The following is a 15,825-nucleotide window of genomic DNA, read 5'->3' on the forward strand; positions in this document are numbered from 1 at the left end:
AAGCAGGGTTCCTCCCTGCAGAGAGCCGTGATGCTCAGTACACTGCACACCGTACACCGGGTTTGTTTTTCCCCAGACTTTAATATACATACACATTTACACATCACTAGTAAAAATCTGTACACTTCACATTACAGTACATACGAGCCACCAGTTGCTAGCTAACACCAGAACACTGATGAAGCCCAAGACGACTGCCCTAGAACAGGCAGGGGGGCTAGTCTTCCCCTCCGAGGAAGTTTCTTTGGGTTACACATTCTGATGAGAAATTGCTTCCCAGAGTGTCAAGCCAAGAAGGTGGAACAGGTCCCAGAAATAGACCTGCAGCTTTTCTTCCTCCTCCAACAGCTTTAACAGCATCTTGCTTGCACTCCAGCTCCGGATGCCAGGTGCTGGGTTTTCTTATCTGTCTGCAGCATCATTTCTTCATCTTCATGTCTGCCTCGATGGCACAGCGACGCCCTCTGGTGCCTCCATCCTAGTCACAAGGCAAACAAAAGGACTGGCATTAGCAGAAATGAGTTATGCAACCCTAAACACAAAACACTTCCTCCAGCACATAGTGGTAAGGAATTGTGCATCTAGTAATAATACTTTTCATGCCTTCTGAACAGGAGAAAGGGAAGCTCTGACAGGAAGGCCTGGGGAGGCCTGTCTGCAGACCTACCTAAAGTTCACTCTGGACACAGCACAGGTGCTGGGATTTGCAGCATCTCTGTGCATTGCTGGCAGCCAGGAGAGACAGGCAACAAGGCTCTCACCCAAACAGATGCTTTTGGAGCCTGCACATTGCAGGCTTTCTCCTAAGTGACAGTTTCTAGCTTGGCTCTTAAGATGGAAAGAGGAAACTGCTGACTAACCTACCTTATCAGCTGCTGATCCCTATGGGAAGTGCTCCTCCAGTTGAGTGACCCTGGCACTAGCTCCCTAGCTTCTCCGCACAGCTCCTTTCCATGAGTAGAAGGCGAGCTGAGAGCTTCCTTTGATCCGCTGCCCTCTCCCTCTGGCTGACATGCTGACTCTCCCGGAGTACTCCTCTGTCTTTAGATATATGCGAGAGAAAAAAAAAAACTCTCCATCTTCCTCCCCTCTCTCCTCCCCGCAACTCAAAGACTTGGGGTTTCCCAGAGGGAATACTTTCCAAACACTTCCAGATCACCAGAGGCACAGAGCAAGGTATTTCTGTGGAGTTATCTTATTTGCTTTCTGGACCACGAATGATAAAGGAGTACACAGCTGACTCCCCACTTTCCCCAGACCCTTTGTACTGTCTTGAATGTGAAGAAGGGGCAGCTGTGTAAGCATAAGAGATGTCAGAACTACAGCACTGCACCACTTGGCGTGTCTTCCCACTTACATGGAAAGAAAGCAGGAGAGCAGTTGTGGAAAAAAGCAAAGGCAGATGACAAAACAAGAACGCTTGGAACCAGCAGAAAGACTGAAGCCCCACCCACTCACCCACGCTGAGAGGAAGGGACTAAGATGTTTCTTCTCTAGTGATCATGGTTGTACAGCCCCTATGTTAAACACACATTGCTGCGACGCTAAGGATGCTGTGACAGTGCAGTGATCACCCAGACAAGGAGCAGAGCACGCTGCCAGCAGTACTTGCTAGCGCCTTTCAATACTTACAAAGAGAGAGAGAAGGAAGGCAGGAGAGCCCATTGGGACACTGTCCTGTTAAAAGGCCAAAACAGAAGCACTCATCAGATAGGGAAATGCACACACCACATAGAAGCAATAAGCCCACACACGAGCATAGAGAAACATCTGCCCCATTCCCCTTCCTGCACGGCTTCAGTCTTATGCAGCAGGAACATATAAATGCACAAAAGAGGGATATGGCGAGAGTAAGAATGCTAAGAAAGGGATATTCCCTCCTCAACCATAGCAATGCCTGGACTACCAAACAATTGCTGCACTGTGCAATCAGCCATGCTCGCCATGAGAACAAAGCAGGTAGCCCTTGCTGTTACAATGTTATGTATGCCAGCTGAGAGCATGTGAGGTCATGTAACCAAGTCTGGATGCATCTTTACAGAAGAAAAAAAAATAAAAATCTGCACTGCTATTAGTTCAGATCAGCGTGGAAGTCAAAGGTTCCATGGTGTGTTTTAAACAGCAAACCAGACTGGAGCAATTCCCTGGTTCTAGGAACCTGGCTTGGAAGTGAAGAACATGGCAGAGGCTGGTCTTCCAGATCTCTACATTTCCACCTTCCTGCCATATCACACTTCTTCCGATAGTCTACTCATTTCCCTACAGTTTTAATATATTTGTTTTTAAAATCAGGGAACAAACATAGGGGTCACAGGAGTAACTCATGATTCTCAGACCTGCCTCTGGGATGACACACAGCTCCAGAGCTGAAATCTAATCAGTGGACACATTTAAAGAAAAATACTGTTTGTTCACATGAAGATGTTGAAGCTATTTTGATCTCAAAAAAACATTCTGCACATCTTTGTTATGGGAACTTTTTGCAGTATCTTGAGACTCTCCAAAAGATACCAACTGCCCTTCTGCAGGGTGCAGCATTCTCACCTTCTCCGAAGCATCTTGCTTGCGAGTGGAGTCTCGCCCACGCAGGCTCTTTGCACTGATCCCTGACTCTGATGTTTGCATGATCAGTTGCGTGGCCAGAAATTGCTGCAGGAAAACCACACTCTGTTAAGATTCTCAAGCAAAACAAGCTCAGCTAGTGCTTGTCACTTAACTATCAAAAACCACAGGGCTGGGAATGATTGGGTCAGAGGCAGTTTCAGTTCCTGGTTTGCTGCTCAGAGTAAGTTCCCCAATTTACCTCAGAAGCCACAAGTCTGGAGGGACTATAAAAATCCATTGCAAACTGTGTTAGCCCTGGCTGTTGGGACATTCCACTTCGTAAGAAATTTTAAATAACACATATTCACAGGCCAGTTTCATATATACTTTAAGCCAGCACAGCCACCAAAAGAAGCAATCGCGTCCCCTGTCATTCACTGATCTTGTTGCTTGTTTCTGTTCCTGAACCACGCCCTGCTTCTTGCTGGCCTAAGCATATGTACATCCCCTGAAGGAAATTAGATTTGAAATTGGTCTGGGCTGAACCTAACCGACATTTTGCTGTGTTAGTTTTAACCTATCCACAATCCAGCTCACCACAAACACCTAGCACAAGAGAGATGCAGGAAAAACGGTGCTACTTCATTCAAAGACACTGTGAGTGAAAGTGTGGTCTTACATCCAGAAGTGTTTGCTATACCTGCGGACCAAGGCAGATGCTCTGTTCTGCACTGCTCCTGGTCTCAGCTCAGTACTTTACCTGGATCTGCTCCAGGACATCTCGCTGCATCTCCACAGCCATGTGGTACACATCGTGGTCTGAGCTGTTGTACATAACTGCATTTTGAAACATCAGCATAATATCACGCTGGAATTCAGCTGTGGTTCGTATCAGCCCATTCTCAATGTTCTTTTTGATTGTAGATAAATCCATTGGCCTATGAAAGAAATGCATTCAGCATAGCAACAGACATACCTACCTCTTTCCCCTCTCATTTGCAAGCAGCCTCGGGTCTGTGATATGTCTAATTAGACAATCTATTTAATTGGTAGAATATCTTCTCCCCCACATAGGCTGTGTTCCTGAGTTCCAAGGCCTCAAATCAGGAGACACAAGCTGTCCAGCAGTTACCATAAATGGTGACAATACACAACAGATGCCTTGAGAGACATTTGCCTTCTCCAGGCATCACTGAAGAAGATAATAGGGAACTAGAGCTGCAGCCACTGAACTGTTTACAGAGATTTCTGAGGCTAGCAGTGGGTTCTGTTAACTCTCCCAGAAAAGTCCACTGTCTGAGACAGTAAAAGAGCTCATCAAAGTCTTTGGAGTCTCAAAGATTAAACCCTACCCCTAGACAGAAACTGAGAGAACCTGATGATAGTCACATACTACCTTACTGACAAAAAATGTTCTGTGCAAGTCACCTTACTTCATTCAAGGACAGGGCTGGGTAAAGACTTGTGTCCATTACTGAAGATCTGAAGATGACTCTTTTCTTAGGGAAATCTGTTTCTGACTGGAAGATGCCAGAAGAAAAGTATTTTCCAAGTCTTGCAGTTTGAATTACAGATGAAGACTAGACCTTCCTGCCTGAAATTCCTACACAAATATACCAGAGATCTAATGACATGAGACTGCCGAGACTCACCTTTGCACAATACTGTGGTAGCCTGGTGCTATATCATCAGTCACAGGCTGGAGGAAGACATTAGCATACCTGCAGAGAGAAGGAATCTACTGAATGCCCTATCCTTGCTGATAAAGGAACAATCCTCAAATATTTGTTTCATGCTGTCATGTTTGTCTGCCATCAGTAACAATTTGATTCATCATCTCCCCGTAACAAGGCAGGTAAGCCTCAGAGGTGGGAGAGTACGGGCTTGTCTGGGATTATTTACTTCCTTCTGCCAATTCTCAAGACATTAAACTCACCTGTGATTAGCTGCTGCTCTCCAAACTAGCATGATGGCTTTCTTCCAGATCTTCTGGGCCTGTATTGCTTCCTGATCCTCACTGCACACTGAGCTGAGAAAAAAAAAAAGAGTAAGACCTCCATCGTAAGTCTCCATACTGCCTTGGAGCAGAAACTTTAGTTTATTTTGCCTTTGCTGTGCCTACACTAACCCCTGCCAGAGACAGAAATAAAAAAAGGGACCTGGTACTATGGCACTGTCTGCACACCACACTTGTGAGTAAGGAGAATCTAGTGCCAGACAAATCATCAAATTCCCCCTTTGGACTCACTCTGTCAGCAAAACAGACATGAGAATCCTATGTTCCCTCCATAAAACAGCCTGGGATTTGCACCTGCATGGCTGAGACTTTCACAGATACTCACAACTGCGAGGAGGCCGGGCTGCTGGGGATGGAGTCGGCTAGCGTGTGCGACTGTAAGGGTGCATTATGGACACTGAAGCCATCGTCGCTCTCACTCACAGGGGGTTCGTTATCCATCTCTGACAGATATCCCTCACCCTGATCTTCTTCTTTGGGCTCCTCCAAACTGGCGGCCTCACTGGCACCATCCTCATCATCCTCTTCACCCTGCCCATCCTGAAACACAGAGTTCATGAGTCTACACAGCCAACTATAGCAGCAACTCAGAGCCTCCAAAGAAACTATAGTTCAGAAAATAAAGTGATTTTCTTACTACAGACAACCTCATCTACAGGCACGTCCAGAAAATTCTGGTCACTATCCTGCCCTGCCTCCCACCACCCTAACATAAACACAGAAACATTTATACCTAGCTGAACAGGGCCTGAAGCAATCTCCCCTTTAGCTCCCGACCTCACACTGACGACTTCCCAGTGCAGAAAGCTGAAGCAGGCTTTGATTTTCAGCGGATAGGAGCCAGAAAGCAAGAATGAACCCCAAAGCACCCAGGATGAGTACAACCAATTCAGAATTACCTTCATCTGACTCCTAAACAGGGCTCGGGCTTCCTCCTTCATTGAGTCTGTAGAAGGAAGAAAAGCAGAAAGGTTATGATTCTCCAAAGCAGTCTTTCCTACAAAAACTCCTGTACCAAAGCCTACTGTCCTGCAGTAATTACCACTATTCCTACACATATCTTGTTTTCTCCCTCCTCCCCAAAACACCTGAACCAGATCACTGACATCTATCCAGCTAATAATGTTGCATGTAAAAGATTTCCTAGCTGAATTAAGTTACCTGACAGCTCAAATTTGTGCTGAACATCAGCCTGTGAGGAGTCTTCACTCACATTTGGGACTTGTGGAGGGGATGAATCATCATCAGGTGGGGTCTGGAGGGAAGAGAAATGCACAAATCTAGATGTTTGTGTCAGCTTACTTCAGTGAAGGTGTGGGCACATCTCACTCACCCTAACCTAACTCAAGGCAATGAAGTTCACTGAGCACCTTCCCAACAGCAATTCTGCACATGGGTGGTGGGAGATACATAAAGGCACTGCCTGAAGCAGAGAGCTTCCCTGCAGATCGAACAGATCAGCAGCATGACTCCCAAGGGAACAGCCAGCCACATTCATGGAAGGGTCACCTTCAGCCCAGCAGTCACCCTTCCTCTAAACTTTCCTGCCTGCCACAACTGCTCCTTTCCTTCCCCACACCAGTTCCAGGCAGCCTCTGCTCACATACCTCTGTCTTCACCGTGCTGTGCATCGTGTCTTCTCCCTTGGTCGATTCTATCTCAATTTCAGAACTCTCTCCTGCTGCCACAGCTGCTCTTTGATCCTCTTCTATCTCTTGACTCCTTAGCTCTGGTGTTTCTGTCACTCTTGCAGTTGCCGGTATGGTTTCCTCAGCGCCCAGCTGATTCTGCTCCTGCTCTGCAGGTTCTGTCTTTATTTCTGATCCCAGCTCTCCAATGCCCATTAGCTCTCGAATTCCCTTTGCCTCCGGCTCCTCACACTCCAGTCTCTCCTGCTTCACAGTCACAGACACTTGGGGTATCTGGGCCTGTTTCTCGTGCTCCTGACGAATTGGGTGTTCCCACGGGCCAGGCAGGGCCTGAGGGTCATCAGTATCTTCGCAAAAAGAAGACAGAGCAGCTTCAACAACTGCTGCATCCAGGACTTCGGGGTTGTCGTCTACCTTTATTGTCAAAACAAACAAACAGAAGTGCAGGCCAAGGTCAGAAAGAGGGATTAAAAAAAATAAATCAATGTTATTTGGTAACAAGCCAATTGTGGAAAATTTGGTGTAGTGGCTTTACAAAATCACCTTTAGCAGCCAGACTCCCATCACTCCCTGTGGAGTTTCAGTTTCAGAAACTTGGCGCTCATGGAAAGCATGCTGCAAGCAGCGCTCACTTGTCTGCCAGGTCTGTGACCCAAACCCTACCCAACATGAGGAAGAAATTTATTTCTGTACTGTGAGTGAAGCACCAGGCTAATTGTGGCGGGCTACCAGCAGTAGTGTCATATGGTCATTTCCTATTGACCTGGACAAGGACTGTGAAAATGAGCGATTTGCAAGAGTTATTTCTTCCTCGTTTAAACTTATTAAATTGGCAAGCAGTAATCACTTGAGATTAACCTAACTCGATGAGGAGCAAAAGCTACTGGCCCTCTGTTTTGCCTCTTTACCTTGTCCTCAATGATGGCTATGATATTTCCAACAGTATCAAAGTCCAGCTCTTCCCCTGTATAGGACACCGCAATATCCATCTTCTCAGCCAAATCCAGGTCTTCTTTCCCATCCATGCAGTGATCTTTGGAAGAGCCTGCAGCGCTGCCAGCCGCAGAACCCAGGCACTCTTTCTTGATGGAGTCAATGATCATGGATATTTCGCTGCTGTCCATGGACACCGTCACTGTATGAGAATCAGACACTGCCTCCATGGAAACACAGGCTTCGGGCTGGCTCACTGCGCAAGGACGAGCATGACAATCATAAGCAAATACCACAGTGGTTAAGACCAAGCACCAACTGCAAGCATCCCAGCTCCACCCACAACAGCATGACTTAGAAAAATAAAAGACAAATATGGGTGACATGTTTGCTTTCCCACGGTAGAGACAAAGTGAGATTCCAGGCCTTGAATCAGCCCTTGAATCACAATCCATCAACATACCACCAGCACCCCCACCCAGCAAATCCCATTTAAATCCCATCTTCACCATCTGTTTACTCGAGAACTCAGCCGTAACCGTTCTTTCAGAAAGGATGGTGAGTCTGAGGTGATAAAACGCCAGCTTAGAGCTTCCTGGGTGCTGAGCCCAAGGGAAGTTCTGCTTTCCAGCAGTGCATGACCTGTGAGTGCGTAGTTCAGGAACGCACCTGTGGCTACGCTTTCTGGAGCTGCAGCTGGTGGCACAACGGATGGTGCTGACAGCGTGGGCATCATGACAATTGTTGCCTGCGACACAGGCTCTACTGGGGGTGGCAGGAGCTTAGCTGGAGGTTCGCTGGCAACAGCGGAGAAGGAAGCAAGAGGTGAGGTGAACTGCGCAGGACCAGCTTCTAAAAGCCGGGAAAGCGTAGGAGCACCTAACAGAGAGTAGAAGGGAAAAGCACATGAGCAAGAAGCAGCCAACACCGACGTCCACAAAGCCAGTGCTGGGCTCTTCAATGTCTGCTGGCTTCCTCTGGGAAAGTACCTAGAAATGGTCCCAAAAGCTATACGGAGAACCTGCACCAAAAATGCATGACTCTCTGGGGTGTGCGGTCTCAGACAGGATCATGCAGACTCTGGGACAGTGCCCAACGTAAGGGCCAGACAGGCTAAGCCACACATGCAGAGAGACACCCTCCCGAAGGCTCATTCCAATATAATTACAGGAAATCTGGAAACCAGTGCTGAGACAGCCACACAAAGTAAGCCAAGACAAACAATCATGACAGGGGTGGAAGGGAGCAGAAGGAATCTCTTTGCAGGTCTTTCCTAAAGACTGCCTTTTCTATCAGAGGTTGCCACTCAGCTGTACCTTCCAGTCTGAATTTACTGAACCGCCTTGACCAAAGTAACTGGTCTTGGAGAACAGAAACGCGTAAGGAAAGTGAGATTATTCATTTAGAATTATATATGAATGGTGTAAAACCTCAGTTAGAGGCAACATGACTAACCCTTTGTTAGTGTGAGCTGAGAAGAAACTTCATCTTAGGCAGGATGTTGTGAGAAGGTCCAGTGCAGAGACTCTGCACTGTTCCCTCTCACCCCGCCTATGGAACTTACTCCAGAACTCACAATCTACTGCAGTCTAATCCTCAACACACCCCTGAGCTAAAGCAAATGAGACAAATGAGGTCTTCAGGTTCACAGGGAACTGAAATTTAGGCAGATTAAGAATGAGACAATAGACCCAATTTTCCCCAGCTCCCCGTCAACTAGGCACCAAAATGCCCGGTATCAGCCAGTGTCAAACCCAGAAAACTAGACTGGATGGACCAGGGCCAAACCAAATCAGTTTCAGTCATTTTAGATCAAGGCACTTTTCTTTCTCCTGTGAGAATTAGAGTCTTCTTAGTAAAAAGAAAGGGGAAAGGGACAGGGGTAACAGAAATAGCAACAGAATTCATAAAGAAGCCCCCAAACCAGCCAGGGTAGATGTCCTTCATCTCTCTCCAAAGAGAATTCATAAAGCAGTCTGTGAAATTACGCCACGTAACTGTAAAATTGCTAAAGCCTTGAGTACTTCTGAGGGAAGAACTGTACAGGGAGAGTCCTTGGGAGTTACCTGAAGCAGCAGGAGATGCAGGGACAGCACCAGGTGCCGACTGCATTTCCCCACTGTGCAGCACTGGGAGGACGCTTCCTACCTCCAGCAGGACTCCCGAGCTGTTCATGTGACCAGAAGCTACTGCCATTTCGTTTTCACCAACCTGCCAAAGGAAGACACAACTGAAGTTCCTGGAGATACGATCACATCAGTGATTTTCTGCCAGATATGCTCCTTCATGAATTTGTCCATCACTCACTGTCTCGGCATTTCTTTTTTGCTTTTTGTACAGTCTAGTCCCTGCCTGAAGCCCCTTATGCAAGTGCAAGTGACAGTCTGAAACTAGTTATTCTTCTCCAGCTACAATACAGCTATGGTGCACGCTTCCTTTAAGTTAAGCCAAATAGAAAATTTACTCTGCCTTAGTTCCTCTGTTCAAAGACCTTACAACCTGTTACAGATACCAGTAGTGTTAGTGTCTCTACCCCTAAAACAGCAAAGAATTTTCCTTTATTTTTAGTTGAGGGAAACTGAAGCATCAAGATGGAGAGTAACTCTGTCAAGGTCACAGTGTAGACCTGTGACAGACCCTGAAGCAGATACAAAACAGCCCTGTCGATACAAAGAAAGCCCAAAGTCTTCCAAAGCCGTTTTCTTTTGTTACATCATATCTTATATTGCAGCCTGCAAACACAGAACCCATGGAGCATTTATGCAAACTAACAGAGAAGACCCCAAATATGACTTATTAAAAGAAGGTCAACAGCAATACACCTATTCCATCAGATGAGCACTAACACAGGGAATCAATATCATGCACAGGCTGATGGCTGCAGTTTTCAGAACAGGGCTCTGAACAACGTCAGCGATGGCTGCCCTCCTCAGACTTCCACAGTCACTAACACCACAAGGGTTGATTCATCATCACAGCCATTTTCCTACTGTCTGCAACTAGAAGCCTGAAGCCCTTCAATATTGGTCATAAACTTATTAAAGGACTCCTTATTCCTTTCCTAAGGCCCGTTACAAATACTGAAACACAACTCCCTGCCAGGATGTAAACAAGAACTGTGAGCCCAAAGGAGAACTCAGCAAGAACACCTCCACGGAGACCAACGGGACGATGCCTACTAACATGCACCCGCAGTGAGAGCCATTTCCTCTAGCAAAGCCTGCAATTCCAACTCCTTATGACTGGAGAGAGCCAGTCCTATGTGCTGACTGACACCTGCAGCCCTGCAGCCACAGTACTGTCTGGAAAGAGTCCCACCTCTGTGGCTTCACAGGGGTTACTAAATCTCTCAGATTTCTCTTCTGTTGAGATTCTCACAGAACTGTGTTTTTAAGAAGCCTTTGCGGCTCCCCCTTTTTCAGTGGGAGAGTCTGGAGCGGATTGTTTGTGTGCTTGCATACATGAGCAGAGAGCTCCATACCAGCCTGGGGCTTGTGGGCAGGAGACTGCCCTTCTTCAGCAGCTCTGAGAGCAGAGGGGAAGGAGGCGGAGTTGCTTTTTGTCCTAGCATCTTTTTCTGGGGTGAATCATCAGTGACTGGGGTCATGGGGGCATCCAGGGGAGCAGAGCCTGGAGGGGTGTCAGGGATTCCAATGAAGGAGGCAACTGGGGTGCTGGGCAATGTCCCTGGAGTGACCTGAGAAAGAGAAAAACCACACTGTTCAAAGCCACACTCCAACACACGGACTAGTCCCACTTGCTCCTTCCCCCAAGAGCATTGAGCCAGCACACCACAGCCACCTTCTCCATTCACTCGCTACACCTACTCCAGGCATTTGCTTTTACCCTTTCCCTGCCCTTTAGTGCCAGTTCCCAGGCACACACAGAAGACTTCCTGGCCAACCCACTGAGGCCCCTACACAGCCTTTGATCCAGGCACCTGATGGTCACAGACAGGGAAGAGGACACGTATCTCGAGCAGCACTGTACATCAGCCACACTACAGCACTACCACAACAAAAAGTCTGCAAAACAAGGCAAGGGCTTCTCCCCAGGCTGCTGTTCCATGATGTATGCAGAGCCCGTGTCCCAAGCTGCTCTTCCCCTCTTACCATGGGAAGTATTCTTACCCCCGGGCTGGCCTCATCCACAGCAGGCTGAGACAGATCTCCCAGAGCATAGTCTCCCCCTGGAGAGGTTGAACCTGCAGGGGAGCGAACCATCACACCCGTTAATCTTCGTGGTGGATTCTTAATGGCCTGACGAGCTGGAAGAAAACAGAAAAAAAAAAAGTGGGATTCCACGATTCCATCCACCTTGGACAGTCCCTGAGTTACCTCTGACTTTGTCCTAAAGAACACTAAGAAAACAATTTATATTGTAGGAATTTCGCACATCACACTACACTCAGCTCACAAATAGTACTAGCAAGGGGTAAAGCACTTTAATTTCATATCTTCCTAGCAGTGGGTATTCACCACATCCCACCATGGTAGGTTAGCTCACCAAGTTGCTCCAGAAACTATAAATGGATGAAGCATTCAGAACAAATCCTTCTTCCTCTTGCAGATGCCGTTTCTACAGAATTTGTTTCCTTATCAGAAGCTGCTGTATTCAGCTCTGAAGAGAATACAATCTTTCCCTCCAGTCCCTAGTGTCAAAGAATTCCTCCTGAACAGGTCTTAACAAGATGTAGTACTTCCCATATGTTCTTACAAACATATGCACCTCTCTTTGAGGAGGAGTAAGCACATTTCCAGCTTACCCTGATAAGCAGCATCTGTAGCCTTCCTCTTGACTTCTGCCTCCTCCTCCTCCATTTTTTTCTTTCTGTAAACAGAACCAACTGTCACACAGTGTCCCAATGCCCCTTAGCTTCTCCTCCACAATCAGCTTACTGGCCCCTACCCCTTAATCTCCAGACAACAATGAACTGCCTCTGTGGACTCAGGCTCCATTTCTTTGAAGAGGGAAGCAGAGTCAGAGGCCAGTCAGAGAAAATCACATTTTGCGGATTTCAGTTCCAGATGATTATCAAAATGGAGGAGGCAAGCACGATGTTGCAAGCCAGCACCAAGCTCTTTCTGAGAGCTGCAAAAAATGTTGCACATAAGCTGGTGTCCCGCAGTCTAACTAGGACTACCCTCAGAGGCCAAAGCATCTGCCCAGCTGCCTTATCTGTCTCAGCTCAAAATGCATTGAGCAAAAGTAACACAAACACAAAGCCTAACACAAAGCATCAGGGAACTACAATCTCAGAAGAAAACATAAGGTGGAAATAATTAAATAACGCACATCATAATCTCATTGCACAGCTCCTCCAGTCTGTTATCCATGTGTCCAGCCTGGATCAGCTCTGCATCCTTCTTGAGTTGCCTGTAAGCAGAAAATCTTCTTATGTACTTATCACTGAACAGTATGCACTGAGAAGCTCTTGTTCCATGCATTTTTACACCAAGCATTGCTCCACTTATGCAACCTTTTCAAGACAGGACTCTCAGGTACACCACAGCTTAATGCCTCTGCCACACACCTGTATTTCTCTTGTGTTTCTTTGATAATTTTCTTCAACTCCTCAACTCGTTCTGCAGTCAGTTTCCGCACAATAACATCTTCCACAGTTTCCACCACCTCTCCCTTCTCGCCACGTTTTCTCCTATAGAACGAGAGAAAAACAAAACAGTCATTAAACAGAAAACCCGAGTTCTCCTTCCATGCCTGGCTGCTGCCTGTCATTCATACCACACACACAAAACCAACCTCCTCTTCCAATTTCCCTTAAATAATACCGGAAAGCACAGTGTTCAAACAATCTGATCTGAAAAGTTTATCTAAATGTGTCCAGTTAAAGACTTCAGGAGTAGACCAAAGATGGAAGCCCACTACAACTCTCAACCTGAAAAACCCATCATTCAGCTTCAGAGCCACAATAAAACATTTATTTTTCTCAGTAACTCTACGATGTCCTTTGTCCTGCAACTATACTGCTAAAGATCGTTCAGCACTAACATAAATAAACACTACTTTTAAATACCCTACCTTTAATTTCATTTGATGTGAAGTTCCGAAACAAAAGAGACAAGATAAAGAAATACGGAAAGCGTGTTCTAAGAAATATTTTGGGCTTGCTTGCTAGCTGCTCTTCCCATTGAGCCAGCCTTCCACATCTGCCATACTCCAATCCCGTTGTCCACCCAAGCCAGTTATTACAATTAAATTTCATCATTCCTGTACACTCCTCTTGGGGAAGAGCACTACCAAGTGCTTTGCTGTAGGAACTGACAAGTCCACCCAAAACTGCAGACTGCTCTTGCTTCCGACTTTGTACTTACTTAGGGGTCTCTGTAGTCTCCAAGAGCTCTGAATACTGAGATGCACAATGCTAAGAAGAAAAAAAAAAAGTCAGAGGATACCAAAGAATAAGCATCAGCAAATGCCTATCAACAAAACCCACAGGGCACCTCCTCTTTCAGAGGTCTAACACTGTATGAACATATCTGACAGTCTTCTCCACAGTTTTCCCCAAAGCTATAATTTAGTGTTTGTCAAAATGAGGAGACATATTCACTCTTTTACTCTAGCACTGCCCAAGCTGATCTTCAAAACAACGACAAAGGAACAATTTAGAAATCAAAGAAACTAAACATGATTAGAAAAACTGCAGCTGTCTGCGAACATGAACCAAAAATATTTCAATGGAGAAGGTAGCATTATGTCAAGGTTAGGCTCATGCCTTAAGAGAACTAAGAAAATAGTAAGTAACGTTTAAAATAATAATAGTTATATATATAATATACACACACACACATAAAAAGATAAACAGGTTCTGTTTATCTCTTTCTGGCCGTTATCTAACAAAAATCCCAGATGCTCGACCAAACAGCTGGACACACCAAAATACAAGGGCATCCACAAATCCCCATGGCAAAGAATTCCACAGCTCGATTATGTGCCTGGTGCTGCACAGTCTCTTTTGTTTTGCTTTGAACCTGCCTCCTGTTAGTCTTACCTAATAGCCTCTAAATCTTGTATTGGACAGGGTACTGAACAATTAAGACTCATTCATCCTTGCCATGCCACTCCTGACTGTACAGACATCTGTTGTTTCTCTTGTTAGTCATCTCTTCCTTTTGTTGAAAGGTCCCACCTTACTTACTGCTCCCTTACAAGGAAGCTCTTTCAAGTCTCTGATCATCCTTTTCTTTTTCTTTACCTTACCCAACCTTATCCACAGCTCACTTAATCTGATTTGAACAAAATCAGTCTCTTTAAAAATTGATTTTGCTATTTTTTCAAACTTTTTTTTTTTTAACAGCAACAAAAAACTCCAACACCATCTTATGCAGCTGTCTTACACATCCCATCTAGAATTCATTTTCTCCAAGATTCACTTGCCAGTATCTTACCTTTTGGGAAAACCAGTCAGGTGGGCGGCCTGGCTCTGCAAAAGGCTTGATGGCTCTGCTGACTGAGACCCTACAGGAGAGAAATAGTGAGTCACTGCCTACTTTCTAACTGAACCAACATGCTGTGCAAATATGCTGACCTGTCCTGAAGTTCATCACAGAATAATCCCCACAAGCACAATGCATTTGCCATGATGGAGTTTTTTTTAAAGGATTGTTCAAACATAGCCCTTGGGCTCAAAAATATCCGCCTGCTCCTAAACCAACAGCTTCCCTCTATTGCTTTGAAAAGCAACTTTCCAGCTTCTGATGACACCGTTACATTTCCACAAACAAACTTTTCTTTGGTGAGGCAGCAAAACAAAGCTACAAGTGCAGCAGTGATGCAAAGCGATGCTTTGTTAAATGGATTTCTGGACCACAACTCACCTTCCCAATTTATGCACACGCTCTTTGCCCTAACTAACGTAGTTTTATGCGGCAGTTACAAAAGAAGCAAGCAGATTTCCAAGCCCCGCGTCTGATTCCTCCATCATTAACACCTCCGCCTGTGCTGTGAACAGGGAGGCAGAGGCGCTGTGCCCGGGCCCTTACCAGTTCTGGTCGCCGCTGCGCATGACGGAGGAGGCCAGGCAGAGCTTCTCGCGGATGGACCAGGGCTCGGTGGGGCCAGCGCCCAGCAGCTTGTGCTCTGTGGGGAGACAGCCCAGCTCCGCACCCCGCCCGCGGGGCGGAGGCCACGCCCACCCCGCGACCACGCCCACCTCCGGCCACGCCCACCCCCGCTTAGCCCCGCCCCTCCCTCACTTTAGGCCCCTCCCCTCCCCGTTGCCCCTCACCTCCCCGTTAGCCCCGCCCCCTTCCCCACAGCGCCCCTCAGCGTCCCTTAGCCCCCCCCCGCCGCTCCCCCGCTCCCTCCCAGCCCCCTCCCGCCGCCCCCCCGTCCCCTCCGCCGCCGCCGCCCGCTCCCCGCCGCCCCTCTCGCTGTCCCCCCGCACTCACTTCCCGTCCCCGCCGCCATCTTCCCCGCCCGGCCCGAGCGCGCCGCAGGACGGAGCCGCGCGCACAGCCCGCCGGGAGGTGTGCGCATGCGCACGCCCTTACCCATCCCTCAGCGCGAGGAGCGGCCGCGCGGGCATAGGCCCCGCCCCTTCCTCCTCAACCGCCGGCTCTGATTGGCGGCCTCGCGGGCGCGGGCTCCCATTGGTGGAGCGGGCGGGCGGCGAGGTTTGAAACCGCAGCAGCGGACACCGCGCGGCTCAGAGGAGGGCGGTGG

The 15,825-nt window shown here is 47.3% G+C and overlaps 1 protein-coding gene across 9 annotated transcripts; it reads right to left on the reverse strand.

Annotated features, from left to right (window-relative positions):
- Positions 1 to 61: 61 nt before the first annotated feature.
- Positions 62 to 15,798, reverse strand: BRD8 (bromodomain containing 8). Of its 9 annotated transcripts, XR_013939465.1 has the most exons (23): positions 15,552 to 15,798; positions 15,144 to 15,240; positions 14,550 to 14,619; positions 13,476 to 13,525; positions 12,677 to 12,799; positions 12,439 to 12,519; positions 11,909 to 11,973; positions 11,274 to 11,410; positions 10,625 to 10,840; positions 9,210 to 9,354; positions 7,813 to 8,022; positions 7,119 to 7,399; positions 6,169 to 6,624; positions 5,723 to 5,816; positions 5,461 to 5,507; positions 4,887 to 5,101; positions 4,481 to 4,573; positions 4,197 to 4,265; positions 3,305 to 3,482; positions 2,545 to 2,649; positions 1,633 to 1,677; positions 865 to 1,041; positions 62 to 478 (listed from the first exon to the last, which is right to left on the reverse strand). XR_013939465.1 is itself a non-coding variant. In XM_080555738.1 (22 exons), the coding sequence occupies exons 1-22, from the start codon at positions 15,655 to 15,657 to the stop codon at positions 419 to 421; spliced, it is 2,943 nt and encodes a 980-aa protein (XP_080411864.1). In that variant the 5' UTR covers positions 15,658 to 15,798; the 3' UTR covers positions 62 to 418. The 9 variants fall into 9 exon arrangements, 5 of the variants coding, with proteins under 5 accessions (XP_080411864.1, XP_080411866.1, XP_080411865.1 ...); XR_013939463.1 differs by lacking the exon at positions 10,625 to 10,840; XR_013939464.1 differs by lacking the exon at positions 7,813 to 8,022.
- Between the last annotated feature and the right edge of the window lie 27 nt (positions 15,799 to 15,825).

This window comes from Anser brachyrhynchus, assembly GCF_964034855.1.
Source record: "Anser brachyrhynchus genome assembly, chromosome: 14".
NCBI lineage: Eukaryota > Metazoa > Chordata > Aves > Anseriformes > Anatidae > Anser > Anser brachyrhynchus.

Excerpts from the sequence above, each read along its gene's own strand:
- BRD8 (XM_080555738.1), bottom strand. The coding sequence starts at position 15,657 with ATGGGTAAGGGCGTGCGCATGCGCACACCTCCCGGCGGGCTGTGCGCG. Across the intron at positions 12,800-13,475 it reads GAGACTACAGAGACCCCTAA|GAGAAAACGTGGCGAGAAGG; the intron begins GTAAGTACAAAG and ends CTCGTTCTATAG. Across the intron at positions 8,023-9,209 it reads TGCATCTCCTGCTGCTTCAG|GTGCTCCTACGCTTTCCCGG; the intron begins GTAACTCCCAAG and ends ACTCTCTGTTAG.